This window comes from Bombus pascuorum, chromosome 17 (assembly GCF_905332965.1).
Source record: "Bombus pascuorum chromosome 17, iyBomPasc1.1, whole genome shotgun sequence".
In the NCBI taxonomy this organism is placed as follows: Eukaryota; Metazoa; Arthropoda; class Insecta; order Hymenoptera; family Apidae; genus Bombus; species Bombus pascuorum.
This window is the reverse complement of record NC_083504.1, coordinates 1,755,756-1,782,064: the sequence shown is the minus strand read 5'-3', so window position 1 is coordinate 1,782,064 and position 26,309 is coordinate 1,755,756. Positions and strand designations below refer to the sequence as shown.

Below are 26,309 nucleotides of genomic sequence, written 5' to 3'. Positions count from 1 at the left end.
ACAAGAAACCGATTAATAGGCTATCAGTCGATAAGCATTGGCAACAAAAAGCCGATTAATAGGCTATCGATCGGTAAACGTCGGCGACAAAAAACCGATTAATGAGGTATCGGTCGGTAAGCGTCGGCGACAAAAAGCCGATTAATCGACTATCGGTCGATAAAACGTTAATATATATTTATAAAATAATTCTGGATAAATGATGTTCTTTCGCAGAAAAACAAAGTAATTCGATCATCTCTGTACCTGTCGTTTAACAAACAAATCCTCTAAAAGATTCTATGCCAAACTATAGCACGTGTAATCTTAACCTCTAAAAACAGGCTATTAACCGATGGACTATTTTGCTAGTTTTTACAGAAATCGGTCGGCAACGAAACTATCAAATTCAGCAAGTTTTTTATAGAACGACACTGATATTCCAGGGCTGATAAAATACAATGTAAAATTGAGGTTCTTTGACACGGTAGAATATCAGAATCAGAAAATATTTTCATTATCAGAATATCAATTAAATATGAAAATGGTCCTTTATTAGGAAGATTGTAAAGCAAGGTTAGAAAAATTATAAGAAGTGGAATTATGTAAAATGAAATCAATATTAATATATATTTAAAAAATAATTCAGGATAAATAATGTTCTTTCGTACGTATCTCTGTACTTGTTTAACAAACAAATGCTCTAAAAGATTCTATGCCAAACTATAGCACGTGTAACCTTAACCTCTAAAAACAGGCTATTAACCGAACGACTATTTTGCTAGTTTTCACAGGGATCGATCGGCAACGAAACTTTCAAACCGGGCGGTCTATTCGAAGGCCAAAAAAAAAAGAAATCTGTTAAAGAAAGTGTCGGTTTATGACCATCGCAATGGCCACAAAGAAAGGAGTCAATTCGTACGATTGATGGCTTTCCATAGGATTTCCGTAGGAATTCCTCGGTACGTGTCATCGGCACGTAACCGGGGATTAACGTTGACGATGGCGAAAGAAGAACGCGGTGATCCCTTTTTCCACCTTTTCCCATTTCGGTTCCGTTGCAATTGTTCCAGCCATGCTGATGTCAATGCGATTCTCAAACCTGGAGGGTGTGCGTGAGCGAGAAAAAAGTCGGCTGTCGTGTAATGTTCACGGGAATCCGATGATTCCTTTCATTCGAAAGTATACGCGTGGCCGGGCATTCGACCAGAACATTTCGAGATTCTGGGAATTCGTGCTGGTCGCCTCAGGGAATCACGTTGCGAAGAATCTTCGAAATTGCTTTGAAATAAGTTGCACATCTATTGTCAGTGGCGCCACAGGTGTAAAGCAAGGTAATGCAGATGTAATCGTGCCGAGTCGGTAAACAAATTTTTAACACATTGTTGACCGGCAATTTTACTGAGAATTTATCTCATGTCACCGACTATTATTTCGTAATTGGAGGTGCAAGTAAAATAATATAAATAATAAATTTGATTTTTGAATATTTCTTTTTCCTATGATAAACAGTCTAACAATCACCTACGTGTAGTGGTACACAACAGTTTTTGCAAATATATCTAGTTTCGCTGCGTTTTCCTTTTGAACAGCATACTCTACACACTCTAGTCGGATTTGTTTTTCTACCAGTGACTATCTTTTCTAACACGTGGTCTCTTAGTTGTCCGGAAAGCCTGAAGGGTGCATCGTTATAACAAGGAGCTGTTTTGAAATTTGAGAAGTGTCAGGTGCAATGCTGCGTTCTTTGGAATCCACAGTTGTTCATTCTCTAGCTACTTGCAGTAGAAATTTGTTGTATCTTGTTTTATTTTCTGACAGATAGATACAGTACATTTTATATGTATCGAGCAAGGTGCAGTTTATCAGAAAAAATGCTAATTTTTTGGATCTCTTTAAACTTTTTCGTAAAATACTGCTTATTGTATTGTGCTTATTGTATTGTAATACGCACGTAGGTTTAATGATATTTTGGTGACCTAATATCAGATTCACTATCTTCTGATACAGTATCATTTTCCAAGTCACCACAATTTGATTCACGATTAGTTGGGCAATCAGCGTATAATTCACTGAAAGATTCTTCATTGGTACATTCTGTCACCGTTCACAATGTTTTTACAACAAAGGACGCAACTTGACTGGTCTTACAAGCGAGAGACACAGTTTGAGATATGCTGATCAACAATAGTATTGTATCATCTCCAACAGCGCACTGAGAAAACAACGCTGATACGGGAAAAAAGTGCATCACGAGTTTACTCGTGGCCGGTAACAATGTGTTAAAATTTACATCGCGGAATTAGGAAACAACGTTGAATATTTTTTGGTTCTTTTGTAGCAGATTCTCTTTGGATAATCGATAGATTTAATGGCGAGGAACCATGTCGTTCGACCGTATTTTCGACGATCATTCCAACTGGCTGCTATTTACCAAGGGTGTGTCTGATTACGTAATATTCCAAAGCGTCTTCGCGGCTGAAATTCCACGCGTGATACGGCCGTGTCGCAATCATTCCACCGTGAGATAGTTTTGCTTCCTCTTGGAAAGCGATCGTTCCATGAGACCCTCTGGTAAATGGGACGTCGGTTTCCAACTCGGCTACACAAGGCGGATTGTTTGCAAACCGATCGATAAGTCGAAGAAATCTTGATCGTGCGTTGGCAAAGTGAATTTCTATGTCGTTTATAGAAAGCTTCGAAAGGATATACAACTGGGAACAGGCTAATCGGAGAAAAGTAGACGCAAATGGACACTGCGTTACACGGTCGTAAATCATCCCGTGTAGTTACTTTAAACGTAAGCAATCTCGGGACAGATACGCAGAAATACCTGAAACTAGGTAACGTTGATTACAGGAATGGACGACGATCGATGGTTATCAGCGAAAACGACGCTAAACGGTGCTGCAAACGAAACGCTACGTGTTTCCTTTATATTCTATGAAGTAACGTTTTCCCAGGCGAACTACGATCGCGTTAAACAAAGTATAAATTAAGGCTCGATGGGATAGACGGCGTTCGAATTTGCAACGTAACCTGCCATTGTCATAGTTTACGGTAGATTTATAAAATGAACGGTAACCACGGCGCTATAGTCGATAGATACGATACGTAATAATCGGTTAACGGCTGTTCTTCTATCGGATAGGAAAAGCATGCGAATCGAATGAAACGGTGATTCGAATATCTGCCATTAAACTAAGTCTCGTTCACAGAATACTGCGGCTGCATTCTCATGCGCGTGTGGTCTTTCATCACGATTACATTTCGAGGTGAAGATCGTGTGTGGTTCCTTCGGAAAGGTCTTGTAGAATGTTGTACAGAAGGTTAATAGCGGATTCGATTGTGAAAGGTCTGTTGGTATGGTATTGGATTGGCAACTAAGTGATCACGGATTTTATCGTTATGTGGTATTGACAAAATCCGCAATCACTTAGTTGTCAAGTCGAAGAAAAGCATGCGGTAATTTGTATCGTTAATTGCAATTGTTGGAAAAAGATCTTGCTATTGTCTTTTTGTACTATATTGTGTACTTTGAAGCACTATAGTAGTATCAATACAGTATTTCAATTAGTAAATTAACGCGAAATTATGAATGGACCGTTGATCTTTATGCAATATCATATTTTAATAAATGCAACTGAAGACTCGTAAATTATATTTTACTTTGGATATTTTATGTTTCTTTGAATATTACATGCAATTCGATATTTTTATAACCTCGAGTTTCTTCGATCATAAAACACTTGATATTTATATTAAAGGATATTAATATCACGGATTCATATAGAAAACTGATTGTATTCGTATGAGATTAATTTAAATGTAGCTTCAGCTCCAATTCCGTGATGTTAGATTATTATAATATTTTCATATGATACGGTGTTACAGCAATAAATAGCAATAGTCACTTAAGCACAGTAGAATTCCTAACCTCAATCTATTAGTAGGATTAAGCGATTCATATATTAGGTTGGCAACTAAGTGATTTCGGATTTTATCATTAGGTGGTAATGACAAAATCCGCAATCACATAGTTGCCAACAAAATTCTTTGAACTTTTACCGTCTTGCGGAACAAGTGCAAACAATTTTTTTTATTATTTAATTTGTACTTTATAATTTGTCTAGCTGGACATTTGGTAAATTTTTCTAACTTAATTACTAAATAACACGTAGATGGCTAACGCCAGAAGGATATCATCTTCGAATTTAACTATTTTATTTTTTTAGTGAAATACAAAAGTGTTCTCTGATAAAAATGAAGGAAGAGAAATGAACTAGCGGCGTACTTACAGACAATTGTAAAGGAGGGAATCGACGATTTTGACAGTGAAACATGTGGCACCGTTCAAGCAGTACCATTCCGCATAATCCGGTGGACACGTGTACATGTGGAATGTGATGTTCGGTCGAGGCGTCGGCGTCGGTGGCCGTGGTTTCGGCGTCGACCGCGATGAACAGGCGTCTGTCAACAGAAATCATTCAAAATTGATCATCCATAGAATCACCAGCGCATACCTTCTCAAGTTTCTTGTTTCAGTCACTTCAAACGTCTCTACTAAATTAATTTCACTAAAAATATTTCCACGTCGATTCCATCGAAATATACTGTGAAATTTACTGTAAAAAGGTTGCATTTTCAAAGCAGCCATTGTCCATTAAGGAAATCACAATGATGGATGAATGAAAGCACAGCGAGAAAGCTGAAAACGTGTTGGTGGTGAATTTGCACGATTAAGTTGTGTAACGACCAAAAGCCACCCATCGTTTATCCTATTATCGGGCACAAAGGAGAGACGAATTGTCGAATAGCCGCTTTAGAAATTCCTTCGGCTTCCAGGTTTGGCAAACACAAAGGGTGGTCCGGTATTTTAGAGCCGGTCTAAGTGATCGTCCCTCCGTTCCTTGTACCTCATAAAAACTAAACTGGAAAACCGTTCTTTTTCCATTCTGTTATCCTCCATCGGCATCTTTTTTTGTCACGTTACACATTCCGATCGGTATCATTAAATCGTAATTAGCACTTTGACTGCCACGTGGGTCATATATGGCCCACCACGGTTTCTCCAGTGACGCTACGGTGGTCATTGGTCTTCTTCTCTTCTGAGCTTCTTACAATTGTAAAAATTGAATGAAAATTCACAATTAGGGCATTTTCAATATAAAATAAATAAATAGAAGATACTTTGAAATAAAAAGTGCCCATTGAATAATTAAATATTTTTATTGGAACATCAATTTAAAAAAAATGAAAACAAATGTTGCATCTAAAGGTGCACTGTGTTCAAACACTTCAGACATAAATGTGGCTCATAAATACAATCTGGAAGATAGGTGGTCACCTTTTTGGTCCCATTCTTAGCAATTTTTGATCCTAACTGTTTAACATTTTTTTTATACCACTCTCTGCAGAATTTTCGTGCCAGGTACTCTTGCCCTTCTTTCTTCTGCATTTCGTGTCGCAATCTTTGTCGAATAAGAATATTTCACGGCTCTGGTGAATGGCACTGTGCGAGGTGCGTAGCGAGTGCCATTCTAAAAGCTGATACCTTGGTTTTTGTTTTTGTTGCTTGTTTATAGAGTATCATCGCGTTTGAAATTGAGGTATTTAACAATAACTCTAAAGCTAATTTTATATACCACTTGAGGGTTCTTCTATGTGCTGTAGAATAAGCTACCATTTGATCTGATAAATCTGCAGCACACTTTCCTCTGTTGTAATCTAACACTACCATTGGTTTATCGCAAACATAGTTTTTTTCCCGGACCTCTACCATTTCAGCCGAATGTTTCGTCGAAGTCATAAAAATAATCTTAATACAGTTTACTAATATCTTCTACACGTTTTAACGATATATTCTGCACATTTGGCTCACGACGAAACGACGAAAGCAAATGGTTTGTTGAAATAAACGAAGACTTGTTATAATATGTGGCTATCAGCTGTTAGCAAGGTGCCATGTTGGTCACCCGTGACCACCAATAAGATAAACGGTCCATCGGGGAAGAATGTTGTCTTACATCATAAATTTATTATTATTTTGCCATTATATGCTTTGAATAAGAAACACTCCCGTGGCGTCCTCTGCGAAACATGTGATTTCGGCGTGGCAGTCAAAGTGTTAGAGAAACCTGATTATCCCGATATTTGCTCGAAAGTTTCGCTTCAATCATCGTAAATATTTCGTAAGTTTTCATTTCGATTAATCTAGCAGAAAGATTGCTCGCATTCTGGGGTTCAAAAATCTGAAATATTCCATTTTGCCACATTTTCCATAGCTAATGGATCGTACATGCTTTTTACAGGAGACACGATGTCACCTTACGGACAAGGAGGATCGAATGGAACGTCAGGCACTCGATGCTCGGCGCATTAATCTGCCATACCATCGAACAATTCGAAAGTTGGAAAATATTCGCGCACGCCACGTGAAACTTGGCCGCCGGGTAATAAGAGAGACGCGCCAGGAGCCACGAGCTTCGCAGCAACGTTCTTATGCAGAACCGCACCGCACGTTGCATCCGGCCATGCGAGCCTCGCTCTATCTGTCACCTGTTATAATTTTGTAATACGCCGAACACGGTCGATGTCACACGATTCTGCGCGTGTTTCTCCTTTAAAAACGCGTACATCAAATTTACAGTGGAATTTATCCACTGTTATTTGTATAAACATCAAGGCCCGTTCAAACACGTTCAACAGATTCGAAATAGATTGAAACTTCTAGATTTTCTGGTCAAGTACACTGCACCTGGTCGCTCTTGAGATTTCCATCTTTTGAAACCAGGACATTTGGTAATCCTTTAGTCATAAACTATTTTCCGGGCCATTTCGGAAATTGTTTGAAATGGGCAAAAAAGAATGACATTTTTGGAAGGTCGTAAAGAACATAAACGACGAAATCGTTTTACTAAACTACTTGATTACATTTTAGTGTCCATACAGGGTAAATTGCTAAATTACTTGCCACTTGACTAAACTACCAACACGTTTTACTAAACTAACCCACTAAATTTTGGCACACGCCAAGTTGCTAAAGTTAGTTGCCATTTGACTGAACGTGTCTGAACGACCTTTTATTCACCATAAGAATACATAATTGTAAATGACGCGATTGAAATTGTATTGGCAACTATGGTCTCGAAAAGGAACCATTTATTGGACACAGTTAGTTGAAGATTGCAGAGTTTAACAGAGAGAAATGCCCGCTTATTTGGGAAAATATTTGGCTTCTTGCAAACTTCCACTTTGTGTTGTAATTTCCTTCAATTACTTCCATTTTTTGCCCAGTTGCCTTTTATGCGCTTCAGAAGAATTAGAGGGCCATTTACAGGGCCATATGTGTACAAATTCTCCGGAATAATTCACGCGGTATGTACAGTAGCGGACAAAAGTTTAAGACGATGATTTGTAAACCGGATTACAAACATCTTATACGCATATTGTTCTTCTATTCGGTTTGTCTCTTTGGAATAACGTAGCTGTATGTTTGACCTTCGTAACCTCAGACAGTCAGTTGTTAAATACAAACAATGTAGGAGTTACAACAGTTAGTTACCGCCTAGCACTTGGAAACAGTGGACATTAGTTTAAGACGATCTGTGTAAAACGTGAGTACGAGTACAGTTTTTGAACATTTTGATTCTGGAATGTCAAAATCATTGTTTAGTGTACCTTTTATTGCTTAAAATTCATTTAGGTAGGAACAGACTATGGGTAAATCAAAGAATTTACTTGAAAACGAAAGGGAACAAATCGTAAGGCTGCGAAAGCAAAGTAAAACCTTCACCGAAATAGCAAATATAGTGAACAGGTCAGAAACAGCTTGTAAACAAGCTTGGTATAAATGTTTAAAGACAGGCATGTATTGCGATCAACCGAAAAACGGAAGACCACGGAAAACAACACCGAAAATGGATCGCCGGATTCATCGATTGAGCGAAAAGGATCGTTTTCGTAGTGCAAATAATATTGCTGCGGAGATAAACTATGAAAACGATACACAAATTAGTGCTAGAACTGTTAGGAGAAGATTAGAAGACTTTAACTTAAGAGGACGAAAACCCCAAAAGAAACCACTGCTGAGTTCTAGGAATCGAAAAAGACGACTTGCATTTGCTAAAGCTCATAAGCATTGGACAAGTGAAGATTGGCAAAAGGTATTGTTTTCTGACGAATCGAAATTCAGTCGCGTCTCTTCTGACGGGGTACGGTACGTTAGACGTCGAATTGGCGAAAGTTTGAAAACACAGTGCGTTTTAAAAACTCTTAAACATGGTGGTGGCAACGTTATGGTGTGGGCGTGTTTTTCTCGAAGCGGCCCTGGTCCGATATGTCGTATCAATGGAATTATGGACCGTTTTCAATACAAGGACATACTCAAGAACACAATGTTACCTTTTGCACGCAACAATATGAGTGATGATTTTATTTTTCAAAATGATAATGATCCGAAGCACACGGCTCGGGTTGTGAAACAGTTTTTTCAAGAAGAAAATATCACCGTGCTGCCGTGGCCGTCCCAATCACCAGATATTAATCCAATCGAGAACTTGTGGAGCATCATAAAAAAGACAGTACAAGGTTATAAACCGAAAAATTTGAATGAACTTTACTCTACAATTGAAACAGCTTGGAGTAATATTACGGTAGATCAATGTAAAAAATTAATAGATTCAATGCCAAGAAGATGTACCGAAGTGATAAGAAATAACGGATATTGGACAAAATATTGAATTTAAACAAAAATTGTGCATATTTTTTTACCAAAACTTAATATTTTTTGTGTAGTCTTAAACTTTTGACCGACAAAATATTATACAGATTTCGTTCCTTTTTTTGTAACTTCGCTACTGAGCAAAATATCAAAATGAAATTTTTTTTGTAAGTGTATAAACAAATGCCTAATTAGTTAATACCAAATGTAGAACACTGTATTTATATTTTTTATGGAAAGTAAATCAATTATTTATTTTTTCCATTTCGTCTTAATCTTTTGTCCGCTACTGTACGTAATTGTTACGAGCGATTAGGGTCTCGGGAAGCATCGCACGTGTCGCGTTCTTGCAATCTGTCGCTGCCACGCGTACACTCGAGTTTGCCTTCTCTAAATACGGACAACGGGATCGCTTTGTATACGCTAACTTTTCGGCTGTGTACGTTGTAATTTGTTAACCTTATAATTCAGCGTCATCGAGTTACATCATCACATAATACCTTCCTTTGCAATTTTATGTGACACGCGTTTCAAACTCGTATACTTCCATGGCAACTAAGTGATTGTGGATTTTACCATTAGATGGTAATGACAAAATCTGCAATCACTTAGCTGCCAAGCCAATAGATTGCTATCTGACAGTACCCTAGTCGGGCGAATTTGAATAAACTTTGCAAAACTGTAGAAATTCTTGAAAAGTTTCTTAAATCGATGCTATGAGCGAACAGAGTTAATCTACACGATTACAATCCTATCGTTTGCACAGGTAGAATTCTGGCAGCACTGGGTCATCCTCGAGATCGTTTCATCACTTCACTGATGCACCACTGTGTTTCACGTTATTGCGAGACGATAACGAGCAAGAGGACGTAAAAATGGACAAACGTAAGAGAAAAAAGGCTCGTGCACTAACCTGCTATACCGAAGAGGGTATAAGAGAGGATGAGTAGAGTAGCGAGGTAGGGCGGGATCCTGCATCCTCTCGTCATGGCAGTGACGGTGGCAGGGTTGTCTGTGGCGGTGGTATCATCCGCGTGGCGATTGCTGGTGGTCCGGACGATGCGATCGGCGTTTTCGTCCCGATCGCAAGGCGGTCTGTCGTCCTGCAGTCGCTGATGGATATGATGCAGATGATGATGATGATGGTGGTGAAGGTGGTGATGGTGGTGATGGTGATGATGCAGATGATGATGATGATGTTGTAGGTGGTGGAGTTCGTGACGGATGTCCCGATGAGGAGGAGCAACGGTAGCCTGGTCCTGACACGTAGCTTCATCGTCGGCTTCCTCGTCGACGACCAGCTCGTTGCTAGCCACGCTGTCCCTTCGTTGGTGACATCGTTGACGCTGTAGTTGTTGTTGTTGCTGATGACGATGACTATAGCGACGGTGTATATGATGCAGGTGATGACGACGGTGGCTGTAGTTGGTGGTGGTACTGCTGTCGCCGCAGCAGACCTCGCCATCGGCCACCGGTGAGCAACTAACCTCCTCGAGCACGCTCGCTCCTACCGCATCACATCCTCCCCTTCCTTCGTCCAGACCGTCCACGTAGCCTCCCACCCCCGCTGTTGCTGCCTCTTCTGTTTCTTCAACGGCACGAGCTCCACCACCTGGCCCGGAGCTGCGGCGCACGTGCCGCCGCCTCCCTGTAACCAAATATCCGACCGGCCGGCCGTTTACAGTGTGTTTTATCTCGGCCCGGCTCCGCTTCATCTAGCCGGCTGATCCACGCACACCCGGGGGTAGTTAAACACGCCGTGCCAACTGAACACAAGCAACCGAATAATATATCCTTACTTGGAGAGGATCGACGCGTGTATGCGCGGGTGGTTTCTCGTCTGGCCACATGCAGGGGCCTCTGTATCGTGGTAAGTGCATATCGAGGGAGGGGGCATCTCACCGGTGAAATTTCGGCGATTTAGTTTAGTGGAAGGGATCGGGGAATACTGAATTTTTGGGTAAAACTGAGCGCTGGATTTTTTGTAGATTCTTCTAAATATTCGGCTGGCAACTAAGTGATTGCGGATTTTGTCAATAACAGTTAATGACAAAATCCCCAGTCACTTAGTTGCTAACGTTCCAAGTCGAAGAAAAGCGTGTGAGAATTTGTATCGATGGTTAATTGCAATTGTAGGAGAAAGATCTTGCAATTGTACTTTTGTACTAAATTGTATACTTTGAAGCACTACAGTATTTTAATTAGTAAATTAATGCGGAATTATGATGGGACTGTTGATCATTAGGCAATCTCATATTATAACAAATGCAACTGAAGAAACTTAAATTATATTTCACTTTGGATATTTTATATATTTCTTTGCATATTACGTGCAATTAGATATTTAGTTGCAATTGTAGGAATAAGATCTTGCAATTGTCCTTTTGTACTAAATTGTATACTTTGAAGCACTACAGTAATATCAATGCAGTATTTTAATTAGTAAATTAATGCGGAATTATGATTGGATTGTTGATCATTAGGCAATCTCATATTATAGCAAATGCAACTGAAGAAACATAAATTATATTTCACTTTGGATATTTTATATGTTTCTTTGCATATTGCATGCAATTAGATATTTATTTGCAATTGCAGGAAAAAGATCTTGCAAATGTCCTTTTGTACTATATTGTATACTTTGAAGCACTATAATAGTATCAATACAGTATAGTACTAGTTCAATTAGTAAACTAACGTAGAATTATGAATGGACTGTTGATCTTTATGCAATCTCATATTTTAACAAATGCAACCTAAATTACATTTTTCTTTGTATCTTTGGATATTATGTGCAATTAGATATTTATTTGCAATTGTAGGAAAAAGATCTTGCAATTGTCCTTTTGTACTATATTGTATACTTTGAAGCATTATAGTAATATCAATACAGTATAGTACTAGTTCAATTAGTAAATTAATGCGGAATTATGATTGGACTGTTGATCTTTATGCAATCTCATATTTTAACAAATACAACCTAAATTACATTTCTCTTTGTATATTTTATATGTTTCTTTGCATATTACGTGCAATTCGATATTTTTACAACCTTGAGTTTCTTCGATCATGAAACACTTGATATTCATATTAAAGGATATTAATATCACGGATTTATATAGAAAACTGATTGTATTCGTGTGAGATTAATTTAAAAGTAGCTTCAGTTCCAATTCCTCGATGATAGATTATTATAATATTTCCATATGATACGGTGTTACAGTATTAAATAACAATAGTCACTTAAATATAGTATAATTCCTAACCTCAATCTATTAGGGGGAGTATTAAGCGATTCATATATCAGGTTGGCAACATTAGGTGGTAATGACAAACTCCGCTATCACTTAGTTGCCAATCCAATAGGTTAGAAAAATTGCGATAGGTGACTTTATAGTTTGTCGGAATAAAAATGATCGTTGTTAGTAGTTATAAATGAGATTTAGGTTGGATCTAGAGAATCTAGTTGCGTGATTCATACAGTCTTTTGCTCTACGTTCCTCTTATCATGGTAACAGCCGCAATTAACCCTTCCTGACGTCCGACGCTCCTAATTTGAAGCAGTGATCTACTAGAAGCCCAATACATATGTATACCCTGAAAATTGTACGACAATGTAACGTTCACATCGCACGCGACTAACCTTCTCAAGTTTCGCCTCGATTTACTATCTTTGACCCTTTGCACTGCGAATTTTATTTGAATTTCGTTAGCAGCTGCTGCCAACGCTTTTAAGTGTTTTATTTGAAATTTATTTTAACTAAAAAATAAGATAATGTAAATAAATAAAGGAAGAAAGAAATTCATTTAAATATTAAAATATTTATTTATTAAATATTAAAAAATTTAAATATTCATTTAAATATTAGTTTTATTCACACTATTGTTGTATTTTCTAATTTTTAAGTGTATGATATATCTTGACACAATTTTCAGCATGCCATCTATTGATTTGGATATGAAACAATATCGACAAAGGAGCTGCTGTAAATAATATTCTTTGAATTCCCAGGATCTTTAACGACATATTGTTCACAGATATCTCAAAATTTATATTATTTATTACTGTTATCAAATATTATTATATTACTTTTTAATTGTATCATCCTTCGAATAAACCTACCATTTAAATATATGTTGCAAATAAAGAATAAGAATTAAGGAAAAATCCGAATCCTGCTTTCACAAAAAAATGTGAACATGGAAGAACGTCGACTGGGACTCGACAAGGGAGCTGCTGAGACAACAACCTATGTCGAGTAGTCACTCTCGACATAGCAGTGCAGAGGGTTGAAAAATATCTGGCTATTCAAAATCTCGGAATATGATAAAAAAACACGAGGTTTTCATCGTTATATGTTACGTCTCCTTGAGAAAAATTTTTCGAAAATGGAAAATCGTCGAGAAACGTGGTATATAAATGTCTATGGGTAAATATTTTTCGATAGATAGCACGCGGTTTCGAGGGTTGTCGCCTTTTGGAAAAATCGAGGTGGTATGTAAACCAGAGAACACGGCCACGTGAACGCGATACTTTTGTGAAAAGGCCATTTCCACAAAACGCAAGGATTTTCCTTGTTAAATCCACGAAACCATTGTGTGTCGCTATTCGACCATAGGCTGTCATTGTGTTCTGTTTGGAGGTAAAATATTTGCCACGAAAAGAAATTGTTTTCCACGTTTGGGTCCCTTAAAACCATCTGCCACCCTCGCGTCGATTATTCCCAACGATTGGATCAGGTTGCACCCTATCCATCGTTCATATCCGTTTTTCGCGACAGTGAGATTTTCATCGTCTAAATTCTATGAATCTATCTGGTTTCCTACGAGATTGCGGTATTTTAAATTATCGATGTAAGTGGTTCCCTCTGTGTGTTGAAATTGAAGGTCTTATTAATAGAAAACCACAAGTCTTATTCGTGTTTTTCTAGGAAAACAAAAGAATGCAATAACATTCTTAATTGCTACTCAATACATTGTTTTCGATACATTCAACGATAAATTCTTCCCAATCTTTCGAAACGAAATATTTATCATCTTACACAATCACTATGCGTGTATTTATATCGAAAAATTATTTCTAATTACATCACGAACTAGTAACTCTCGCAATAGATTGTTTTTATAGGTTGGCAACTAAGTGGTTGCGGATTCTGTCATTAGGTAGTATTGACATAAACTGCAATCGCTTAGTCGCCAATCCAATAGATAATTCTCACTCAATAATATCATAAGTCACGACACAGATGATTGTTTATACCATTGATTCCACTATGTTGCGTTAGTACGCGTTAGTGAAAACCAGAAAACTCGACAACAACTGTTTTTTGTTTCTAGCGAATCGTCTATTTCGTATGATGAAAGCGATCGAAGAATACAACGTCTTATTAGGTAGGCAACTACCATTACCACCATTACACACTACCACCTAATGACAAACACCGCAATCACTTAGTTGTCAACCTAATATTCAAGAAATGGCATTGCTCCAGAAAAACTCTACGTCAGTGTTCCTATTTCTTCCACGTATCGCTTTATTAACACTTTACTGACCGCTGGCTGTTCAACAGCATAAGCATATCCGATCGGCAGCTCAGGCGTAGATTCTCCCTAGCGCCGGCTCTGTTTCGGCTTGGACTCTCCAATACAATTCTTTTCGTTCATCGCGAACGGTAAGTTTTTCAAATTGGTATGAAATTGTGGAAGCTTAGAAAGCAACGCAACTGACGCAACTGAGCAAGGTACCTTAGTACTAAGAAACAAATTAATGCTCAAATAATGAGAAAAATTGTCGGCGACAAAAAGCCGATTAATAAGCTATCGGTTGGTAAGCGTCGGCGACGAAAAACCGATTAATCGGCTATCGGTCGGTAAAGTGTGAATTAACCAACATGAATCCTCGTTTATCCATCGATCGTACATACAGTACACAAACGCGATCTATTGAGCACGAACTCGATCGTAACCGATCAGATCTCAACCGGAATCGTTTTTCAGAGGACATTGCAGATTTCACGACGACCTTGTCCCAGTAATAGACGTGTTGTAAGTTATACGCGATATTGCTTGCGATAATGAACGGTTTAACTCTCGTCTATGTATTGGTTTGACAACTAAGTGATTGCGGATTTTCTCATTAGATGGTATTAACAAAACCCGCAATCACTTAGTTGCCAATCCAATATATTTCCTGCCAGTGTTTCTGTAAAAATCGCGACCTCGTAATAGCACACTCTGCTAACTAGAATAATATCGTGAATTTATTAAGAGATGGCGGAGTCGAAGGTGATTTGCCAGAGTCACGTAGAAAGATAGCAACCGGTTAACATGTAATCGTCGTTGCCATGATTCATTGGATAGATACGTGTCGAGGAAATTAGGCGTGTTTAACACTAGAACTACCACGTCAGTCAAATTAACTGGTTTTACAATTTTATTTTAAAATTCATATTTCATCTTATATTTTTTCCCGCAATGATGTAACGACCTTCGCAATGATGACTAAAAGAATAATATAATGAATTTTATTTTCTTTTTTATGTATCCAAACTGAAAATAATTTTGTATCAAGGCTACTTATACCAATACCAGTCGAAATGACTGGTGCTTGTCAAAGTGTAAGAGGCTGCTGCAATCTGTTTATCGACCCTCAATTAACCAGTTTCCTAGTTTTGTACAACTTACCACACGTTTTGAAAATTTGTACTGCGTATATGATGATATTAGTTATCGATCGCTAGATCGCTAGATGCTAACACTAGAATACCACTCCAGTCAAAATGATTGTTTCTGCAATTTTATAAATGTGTTAACCCTCATTTAGGAATGATGGTCCCAGATGGATTAATAATAGCAAAAATATACTACATAACATGAAATTCCTTCTGTAATAAAGTAATAAATCAATAAATATAAAAATATTCTATTACTAGGTATTTCTAAAGGACTAGTCAATTTGACTGGTTTTCGTAGAAATAGCTTCGTGTTAACTATCGATAGTTCTAGAGTTACAGTATCGCAACGATTTCACGGAACTCGAATGTTGTCGATTCCGTTCGATTTAACATGCTAGATATGACACACAAAACTGCCACCTTGCGTCGAGTAGCGTGACGTCAGTCGTCATTGGAACGTTCGCACTTGCCTATGGCGATCTACGGAACTGTTCGATAAAAAAAAAACAGAAAAAAGAAGATGGTGAAAAACATCGAGATGTCGTTTGACTATCGAAGTTGAAAGAGACGTTGCTGAAAGGAATCGTGTTCTATTTGCATGATAAGAAACTTTGATTCGCCTTTCAAACGATATTCTATGAAAGATAAAAACGAGTTCCTCCATAGGTGTGTCGTGTGAATCGTGCTTTGTCTTTCAATGCAGATCGGAAACTTCGATTTTATTGTTATAGCTGCCTTTACAATGGAAACTGTCACGGAGAATGAATTTTTCGATAGAATAATGTAATTCTGCTTTCAACAAAAAGACTTCGAAGAAACTCGAAGACAAAGGAGTTGGTCGTTGATCAAATATTTTTCGAACGATTCGTTAGCTCGTATTTCAAGCTTCTATCAAGAAGGAAATAACAGATGAACATAGAGAACGAGATTATCTTGGCGGTAAATCTTGTCAAAAAATGGTAAAAAACGCAGTGAACGTGCAGAGGAGCGTGATGCACGGCACCGCGAGACCGGAAGTTACGGTAAAGTGCGTGCAATTAGAAAATAACCTAAATTCAAGACGGTTCGCGATTCGTGTTGAGAACGATCTCGCCGGGAACGAGCGAGCAAAAGCGTTTAACGGCGCGTCGACGAGGGAAATGATCAATTATCAAGAGCAGACCACGTGGGCCGTACTTTAACTTACGATGTAGCTCCGCTCTTGTGTCACCTAGTTAGATCCACGAATTCCTCTATCTTTCTACCAAAAGCTTCTAAAAATCTTGCAATTTTTTTTTCTAGATTATGTTATAGTGTTATAAGTGTGGAATCAAATCGAACTATAGATTGCGTACACGTGAAAGAAGGCGCGCTGACAATTAGAGACTTGAACGCTTGCAAAGGACGCAAACCAGTAGCAACGTTTCCATTGGCGACATTCTTAACACTTTACTGACCGCTAGCAGTTCAACAGCATACGCACGTCCGACCGGCAACTCAGGCGCAGATTCTCCTTGGCGCCGGCTCTGTTTCGATTTAGACTCTCCAATACCATTCTTTTCGTTCATCACGAACGGTATGTTTTTCAAATTGGTATAAAATTGTGGGAGCTTAGAAAGCAACGTAACTGACACAACTGAGCAAGGTACTTTAGTACTAAATAAGAAATTACTGCCGAAATAATGAGAAAGATTATCAGCGATAAAAAGGCAATTAATAGGCTATCGGTCGGAAAGCATCGGCGACAAAAATTCAATTAATCACCTATTGGTCGGTAAAGTGTTAAAATCTGTTGTCAGAGAAACGAAATCGGACATTTATCTTAACACGAATAGTCTGTACGACCTTGTTCTATAGATTTTTCCGTAAATGTGGTTTCTTACGCTCTAATGTTGTCGAGTAATTGTTCCATAATGCTGTTGATTTAGCGTCTGATTTATGTCATAGACTCGTAATCTTATCAGAACAAACGATAATATCTACGCATTGCGTAATTGTCGTTGTGAATTTTTAGTAATACAAATAAATCAATGGTTTTATAATCTCACGCGGAGAGTAGAGAATTTTTATTTGAAGATTCTATTGGGTTGGCAACTAGGTGATTGCAGATTTTATCGTTAGGTGGTAATAACAAAATCTGCAATCACTTCGTTACCAAGCCAATATTTCAGAGAAGGGGTAGCTATTAGGTCGTCCGAAAAGTTTCTCCTGTTTTATAAGGAAATAATAGACGCACAATGTTTTTAGTTTTATATTAGTTTATTGAATTATGTACGAACATAATAATAGAAATATAACGAAATGGATCATACCTAATTCAATAAAATAATATAAAACAAAAATTGTTGTTCGTCTATTATCATCTTATGGTACGAAAGAAACTTTTCGAACGACCTAATATCTTTAGTAGTCTCGAAAGAAAGCAAACAACGATTCGAATGATCCACTCGGGAAATGGATTTATTTGGGCTGCCAAGGAACAGCGATGTGTCAATAAACGCGACAACTTCGTGCTGTCAGAGGTCTGCAATTCGTTAACGCCTGCGACGAGTCGAGGACAGGTCCGAGTACACGCGCACTCGCAACACGAAACCATCTCGTCGCGAACTCTAACGTTTTCGTTTAACGTATATGACCCGCCACGATTTCTCCTGTAACGCCACTGTGTGGTCATTGGTGACCGCAGCGCTTCAACTTTTTACGATTGTAAAAATTGAATGAAAATTCACAATTAGGGCATTTTCAATATAAAATAAATAAATAGAAGATACTTTGAAAAAAAAGTGCCCCATTGAACAATTAAACATTTTTATTCGAACATCGATAAAAAAAATGAGAACAAATGTAGCATCTAAAGGTGCACTGTGTTCAAACACTTCAAACATAAATGTGGTTCATAAATACAATCTGGAAGATAGGTGGTCACTATTTTGGTCCCATTCTTAGCAATTTTTTATCCTAACTATTTAACATTTTTTTATACTACTCTCTGCAGAATTTTCGTGCCAGGTACGCTTGCCCTTCTTTCTTCCGCATTTCGTGTTGCAATCTTTATCGAATAAGTATATTTCACGGCTCTGGTGAATGGCACTGTGTGAGGTGCGTAGCGAGTGCCATTCTAAAAGCTGATACCTTGGCTTTTGTTTTTGTTGCTTGTTTATAGAGTATCATCGCGTTTGAAATTGAGGTATTTAACAATAACTCTAAAGCTAACTTTATATACCACTTGAAGGTTCTTCTACGTGCTGTAGAATAAGCTACCATTTGATCTGATAAATCTGCAGCACGCTTTCCTCTGTTGTAATCTAACACTACCATTGGTTTATCGCAAACATAGTTTTTTTCCCGGACCTCTACCATTTCAGCCGAATGTTTCGTCGAAGTCATAAAAATAATCTTAATACAGTTTACTAATATCTTCTACACGTTTTAACGATATATTCTGCACATTTGGCTCACGACGAAACGACGAAAGCAAATGGTTTGTTGAAATAAACGAAGACTTGTTATAATATGTGGCTATCAGCTGTTAGCAAGGCGCCATGTTGGTCACCCGTGACCACCAATAAGATAAACGGTCCATCGGGGAAGAATGTTGTCTTACATCATAAATTTATTATTATTTTGCCATTATATGCTTGGAATAAGAAAATACTCCCGTGGCGCTCTCAGCTAAACATGTGATTTCGGCGTGGCAGTCAAAGTGTTAAGAGCGTATAAATAGCATAATATCGGTAGAATATTGATTGGTCCGTGCCGCAGACGTTACATAAGAACATGCACCGAGTAATTAAGATTCTTTCTACAAGTGTGTCTCGCGTCACAGTGAGTCCGATCGATGAATATTTACATAAGCAAAAACGAAAAATTAACGTGATGCATTGTTTGTGGAGCACGGCAGTCATTGCGTAAAGGCGTATCCGCTTTCTTTGATGGAAAGGAAAGGTGGACGCGTATTATGCGTAGTAGAAAAATTGAAACACGATCTAGAAAATGTAAATTAGTGGCATACGAACGTGGAAAATCTGAAACGCATGGAAGATCGTTGTTCGCCTTGATCCAAATACGAACACACTCCCCGAACCGGATAGACGTTATTGACCGATTCTACTGAACAGCATCATCTTGAACCTTGGCATGAGAAGAAGAGAAGAAAAAGGAAGGGGAGAGCAGATTCTTGTATGCTTTTCGACTCGACTGTCAATTTGTTAAGCGATTCACAGTTGCAGAGGCGCGGCCTTCCCTCAGAGAAGAGACATCAATCGAAAGGACAGGCCAACCCCTCGTAAGAACCGGCATGAACGTATCCAGACAGGCACCGACAGCGATTCTCGAATTATACGAGAAATTTTGGGCGTGTCTCTGGTCACGTGTCTCTTAAAAGCTGCTGCAGCCTTCACGAGAGATGGAGAGAAACAGGGCGCGAGAACAAGAGGGAGAGGGGGATGATTTTCCAATGTGACCAAAGAAAGAGAGAGAGAGAAGACCCCCCTGGTCCTTCCGGGACCGGTCTGGTATCAGCTGCGCCTCGTTTAAACACGGAAATTCATAAGTCCTAAGGTATGTTATGCTCAGCTTGGAAAAAAGACCCCCTGTCTGCGAAAGAGAAGCAAGGGGAGAGATAGGTGCGGGCCAGTCTCGGACTCCTCCGGCTCCGTAATCTCCACCCCCGATAGCTACCAACCAGCTGAACTGGAGGCAAGATCGACGAGTTGAAGCTGCTCCTTTGCTCGATCCTCTTTTTTTTTCTCTTTATCTGATCGACAGAGATTAATCGGTGCGCGAGGTTAATTCGGTTTGCGGTACGTTTTATCGATATAGATGCTCCCCGCTTTATCGATATAGACGAGGATTTCATCAACACATTGACTGCCGCGCGTGTTTTCATGAAATCTCCTTCAGGCCGCGAGTGCCGCTGTATCAAGCGTACTCTGCTAGGTACTTCCACCGATATTTTTGTAACGCTTAGGAATAACAAAAGATGCCTCCCAAAAGATATTCTTCATTGCAAACTAGGAAAAGATGGGAGAGGGTATCGAAAGAAGATGATAACGGGACTGTCGTACTCGAATGGAAATATACACGGGATGTGAGAATTTTATGGTGAAAACACGCTACCATTATGGTACCAAGTACAAAAAGGAATCGTAGCATTTGTGTCTCTGCAAGTCAACGAATATCCGCAATATTAAAACCACTAGCTGTTGTCGAATATAATGAAGGAAAGTGTGGTATAGATTATTCCGACCAAATGGTTTCTTATGTCACCACAATTGGGAAAGGAATCAAATGGTACCGAAAAATTGGCGTTCAACACCTTCTGTTGTAAACGCTTTGACGGTTTGCAAAATTGCAACAAGGAATGTGAATATTAGAAGATTTAGGAAATTATTAGCTGCAAAATTATTGGGCTTGTTTGAAAATACGAAAAGTCCTTGTCCTCGACGAAGTCTGCGTAATATCGCCGTTCGGAAAAATGATTCGGGAAGAAGCATTAGACACGCGCAAGCTATGCGCTGCAAACTAAAAGACGTCGACGTGAACTTATTGTCCACATTGTCCTGACCAAACTCAGCTTTGTATAGAATGCTTTAAAGTTTCACATTCTAAATAATTTTCTTAATAAACCATTTTCGCATTACTTTTATAACAATTCAATAGTTCTATTACTTTCTATGGAATATCTTTTCAAATACCTATGACAATCCTTCGCAAATGGTCAAATAATCGTCACCCACATTCGGGTGACGCGATCCGGTGAGAAAACTCGCCACCCATATTTAGGTGACGTGATCCGGTGAGAAAACTCGCACCCATATTCGGGTGACGCGACCCGGCGAGAAACTTCGTCACCCAAATATGGATGACACTACTCGATCAGACTTTGCTGTCGCCCGAATACGGTGGCGCGGCCCGATCAGGAATTTTGCTGTCACCCAAATCTGGGTGACGAGTCTGTCAACGCGTTGAAGATCATAAGAATGTACACGAGTATATACGTCAACGCTATTCGTCGTTACGTGAAAATCGGCGAACTCGCTTCGTTATTACGTTCGATATGGAGTAATGGGAATGGAATGGTTTTCTGCTGTCGAGTATTGTAGAATTATTTCGTTCGCCACGGGACACACGGCGCAGTAGTGATCCCCGACAGATCTCAATTTCGATTGCTTTATATCCACTTTAAGAGTAGAGGCAGACGTTAGAACCGTACGCAGGAACGAGATGCAACCCGAAGATCTCGGAAACTCCAAGCCTCGTCACCCCCGTCTGTGGCTATCAGCTGCCCCGAACAGTTAGGCGCTAAGCCAGCGTATAACAGTCGGGCAGAGTCTAGGGAAGGCAGCGTAGTAATAGTAGAAACGCCAACGACCAAAAGCCAGAGAAGGGGAATAAGACGGTGAAAAGGTGGAAGAACAGTGGGAGGTGCAGATTTCATAACGTGCTAGAGCTCCAGATACGACAATATGTGAAGTGTAGATATAAAATGTGCACTGGAACCCCGGGCACATTGAAAGAGAGGGTGGAGCAGACAGAAGAGAGTTTCTAAGGAGAAAGAGCAGAGAAAGAGGGGTATATGAATCGTGTATATTTTCATAATCTTTCGTAGACGATTTGGCCGTGGTGGCTCGAGCCAGCGGTTCACGAACCGTACACGCATATGCCTCCGTCGAAAAGCGTGGATCGCACATGCTCGGGGCACTTCCCATTCAGACGAGCGCAGCTGCCGAACTCGTGGGACACGTCGGCAGGCACGCGCCTCTTGCCTCCATAACCTGTTTTCAAAATTCCGCTCCCCTCGGAACCAAGGCTCAAGGAGAGACCCATTTCTTCCTTCTTTCCTCCCCACCTACTATACGCACGCTGCTCTCCCCGTATTCCTCCTCTTTCTTTCTGCTCTCTTTTCTTTATTTCAACCACCGCTATAGCACGTATACATTCCTATTCACAAGTATTATGACATTTATAGGAACTCAGATAAAGCTTAGAATGTTATTACAAATTTCAAGAGTTGTTATTATCCGGTTTGAAACTATATGAACATAAGCAGAAGTTCAAGAATCTTATAGCAATAAATAAAATTAAATAAGAAATTAAATGTGGGCGATCCTCATCACGCCATGCTAAGCTCTTAGCTTACTTGGGACGTCACCACATTAGCCAAAAGGATTTGCTTCCTGATAAGAAAAAATCTTGGACTGAACTTCCCTCAATATAACCTCAATTAGTTCAACAATTTTTCAATGAGATTGGAAGATCAACATATGATTATTAATTTTCTAATAATCTTGTAAAATATATTTTGCAAGTTCTTCAATTTTTATTTTGTACGAATGCAATGATTTGGTACCCTAGTATTTATAAACAAACGTGTATATGTATGTGGTCGTTTCTTGCCCTGTTCATCTGTCGTCGCTTCCCCGGCCTGCAAATTGCTCGAAATTTCGACGCTGGCGGCAATTAAGCCCAACCCGTGTCTCAACTACGGCCGATGATGCGGTACACCACGCGAAGAGCGTTTCAAGTGGTACAAGAGCACCTCTTGCCGAAGACGCCCTCAGCTGCGGAGTCCCGTCGACGCTTAAATACCTTCGAGTGCTGCTTTTTAATTGCCTTCCCTACCCAAGAGACGTGTTCGTCTCTTAATCGTTGCATTATACGTATTCACGGACGCGCAAGGACGAATGCAGCTCCCCGAGGGGAATACTTGGATGATTTGCATACGTCGTCGGGGGTGACCGCCCTGGCAGACGGCAGCTGCCGCCTGTGTCGCTGCCTCCGAAATCTCATTGACCATCGTCGTCACCCTCCAGATTCTACGTCTTCGATTTCCAGCATTTGTTTTTCACGGTTTCAAACCAACAGTTTTTATAGAATTTTGTAAAATAGGAAAGCAATTTTTCTCTTTGAAACCAAACTCACCTCTTAGGAACGATCAACTATATATTTTATACATTTTTATACAAACATTTCTCAGTTTCATTACATAGCTGCACAATCAAGAAACGGATTACTAATTTTCATAAAGGTATTTTCCACAAGGAGATAACACAGGTAACGATAAATTCAAAACAATGTTTGCAATGTATCAAACTGAAATCAAATTTCATTATATAGCTGCACAATCAAGAAACGGATTACTAATTTTCATAAAAGCATTTACCACAAGGAGATAACACAGGTAACGATAAATTCAAAACAATGTTTGCAATGTATCAAACTGAAATCAAATTTCATTACATAGCTGCACAATCAAGAAACGAATTACTAATTTCCATAAAAGCATTTACCACAAGGAGATAACACAGGTAACGATAAATTGAAAAAAATGTTTGCAATGAATCATATCTTTCTCTATTCTTCCATTATGATTAGAAAAGTATGGATTTGCGTAAATATCCGCAATCTAAATGTTTTCTAGTAGGCGATTATTATATTATAACTTTTAGTAGGCGAAACAAATTTTTGTGTTCATAAAAATATGAATTTGCCTGAACATTTGCAATCTATTTATTAAGTTGGCAACTAAGTGATTGCGAATCTTGTCAATACCACCTAATGGCAAAATCTGCAATCACTCAGTTGCCAACCTAATACGACTCTCGATCATATGTTTTCATTTTTCTATTTTGTCAAATAAATTTCGCAGATACTAACATCTCACTATCCTCTAAATTGAGAGATTTCGTTGCCTTCAAATTTGCCACCTTGGCGCCACATTTTTTTAAGGAAAGATAGTAACGAAATTATCGGGATGAAAGGGAAATTGACCGCTGCCAACTGCGCATCGCGATTCCTCGTACACGAAAACGAAGAGAACAGCCGGTTCGACCAGATGGCGGGCGGATCGATGGCACGACGATACGATCGATAGAAATCGATGACTGGTTAATCAGCATCGCCGGTTATGATGCCGCTTTTCACGCGGTGGTGTAACCTGTCGACACGTCTGCTCGTAACTCTCGTTTAAAACGATTCGGATCATCGAGGTCGTTCAGAAGCGATAAAATGCAATGTATAATATAAGTCGACTCTAAAGATCGATTTCCATCGTTTCATTGGCTGTGTTTCGCTCTGAACTTGCTGACCAATATTTAACAAAGTATTGTCGTAACAATAAGAATAATTAAGCCTTTGATAAATGACGTAGTGTAAAATAATAAATTTATTCTAAAATTCTAAATTTATTCTATTTCTGGTATTAAAAATATAAAAAATACCTTGGGCTTTTTGTAAGCAATAAATATTAATAATCATGTTACTGTTTGCCTCTTGCGAAAAATTGTGTGGATTTTATTGTAACGAAACTACTATAATTACTAAATAATTAAATAAACTATAATAAATATAATATATATAATTAAATAATTAAATAGTAAATAATTAAAAAACTAAAATAATTTAACAAATAAAAAATTAAACTGTCACCGCAATAATAAACGTTGGAAGAATATTGAAAATGCTGCGACCACCAACGAACATCGTAGAATCCTCATCCTCAAGGACTTCGATGAGGTGGCCTGCTAGGCTCAAGGTAGGTGCGTATCGAATGAAGAAAAGAAGAACGAAGTGTCTTACAGAATTAAATATCCAATAAAAATTTGTCAAATTATACGCAATTAAAAATTGATCGTGTATTTAATTAAAATGGTAAATAATTATAATATCGACACGTATTACGTAGTTAGTGTCATATTATATCGAGTAGTGTCTTAATAATAGGATAATCTCGATACATCGTTCAGATTATCCTCAAGAGAGATACTTTACACGCCTCTTCACTGGAGGAAGATCAACGAGGTGGCCCACTACACAGATATAAAGAAGAAAAAGGGACGCGTCGAGAGAGGGTTGAAGAAGGGTTCGTGCCATGGCGATATAAAAAACCAACGCGGCCAACGAACCAACAGGGGTACTTATCCTCCTATTAAGATCTGTTTCTGTTTCCCTCGCGCAACACCATGTTCTACCCCAACGCCCACCACGTGCAATATAACACGCTAGAAAAAAGAAATATTCCCTACAAACAAGTAAAGTTCCAACTCCACTGATATACATCCTTAATAATATACACTAGAACTCTATTGGAATAAAATTTCATTTAACGTGCAATTAATGATCCGATTAACGTCGATTAATGATTTTGTCATTAGGTGGTATTGACAAAGCCCGCAATCCTTCAGTTATCAAGCCAATATATAAATTCCAATTATTAAACGGAATGTGCCTCGATAAGTTCAGATAATCGCAATTCTACCATATTTTTCTCTGCGTCTACGCCTACAGAGAAGCGAGATGCATCGGGACGGGCGAACGAACGCCACGTAATTGAAGCGTGTCCGCGAATGAAACTAAACGAGAAACCGAACGGGGGCGCTCATATTCGAAAGTTTGCATGCGCGTGTTCGGCACAAAAGCAGGAAACATTATACGGCTCTTGAACAGACGAAGATGCAGCTCGCCAGTAAGGATGAAGGGTCGCAAACGCGCGACCAGCCAACGAGCGAGATAGAAACAGCACGCGTCTGTAAACAAGGAAGGCTCTCGGCTAGCTTGTAGGAGAGAAAGAGATAGGTAGAGACGTGTGTCGAACGTAGGTCGATCGGTGAAGAAGATAAAAAAACGTGCAGCTCTCGATAGCGTATAATACTTTGGGGCCGGATAGACGAGCAGGACGTATCTTTTCCACTTGATAGGGCTCGAGGAGACCTACGAGCGCGCAACCATCATCGTCGGCTATCGTGAGCCATAGTGTGTGCGGGCCATGGGTCCAAAAGAAGACATGGGCTCGCACATGTTCTTCACCTCGTGCAGGGTATTCATGCCCGGTATTCATAGCGTGCAGCTGCCGAATGCACTTCAACGCCATTACCTGTTTTTCGCAACGTTCGCTCGTTTGCGCCTGGGCACGCGCCGCTACGAAACGTACCCCGAAATCGAGGCGGGTCTAATAT

At 39.1% G+C, this 26,309-nt stretch overlaps 2 protein-coding genes across 5 annotated transcripts in view; one reads left to right on the top strand and one right to left on the bottom strand.

Annotated features, from left to right (window-relative positions):
- LOC132915480 (serine/arginine repetitive matrix protein 1-like) overlaps positions 1-26,309 on the top strand; it is a 109,737-nt gene that overhangs the window by 22,787 nt on the left and 60,641 nt on the right. The window lies entirely within an intron of this gene.
- LOC132915479 (uncharacterized) overlaps positions 1-26,309 on the bottom strand; it is a 76,346-nt gene that overhangs the window by 11,992 nt on the left and 38,045 nt on the right. For all 3 annotated transcript variants that reach the window (XM_060975305.1, XM_060975304.1, XM_060975306.1), the window contains exons 2-3: positions 9,615-10,349; positions 4,278-4,449 (exon numbers count right to left, since the gene is read on the bottom strand). In XM_060975305.1, the coding sequence (XP_060831288.1) occupies positions 4,278-4,449; positions 9,615-10,349 (907 nt within the window). The remainder of the gene's footprint in view (positions 1-4,277; positions 4,450-9,614; positions 10,350-26,309) is intronic.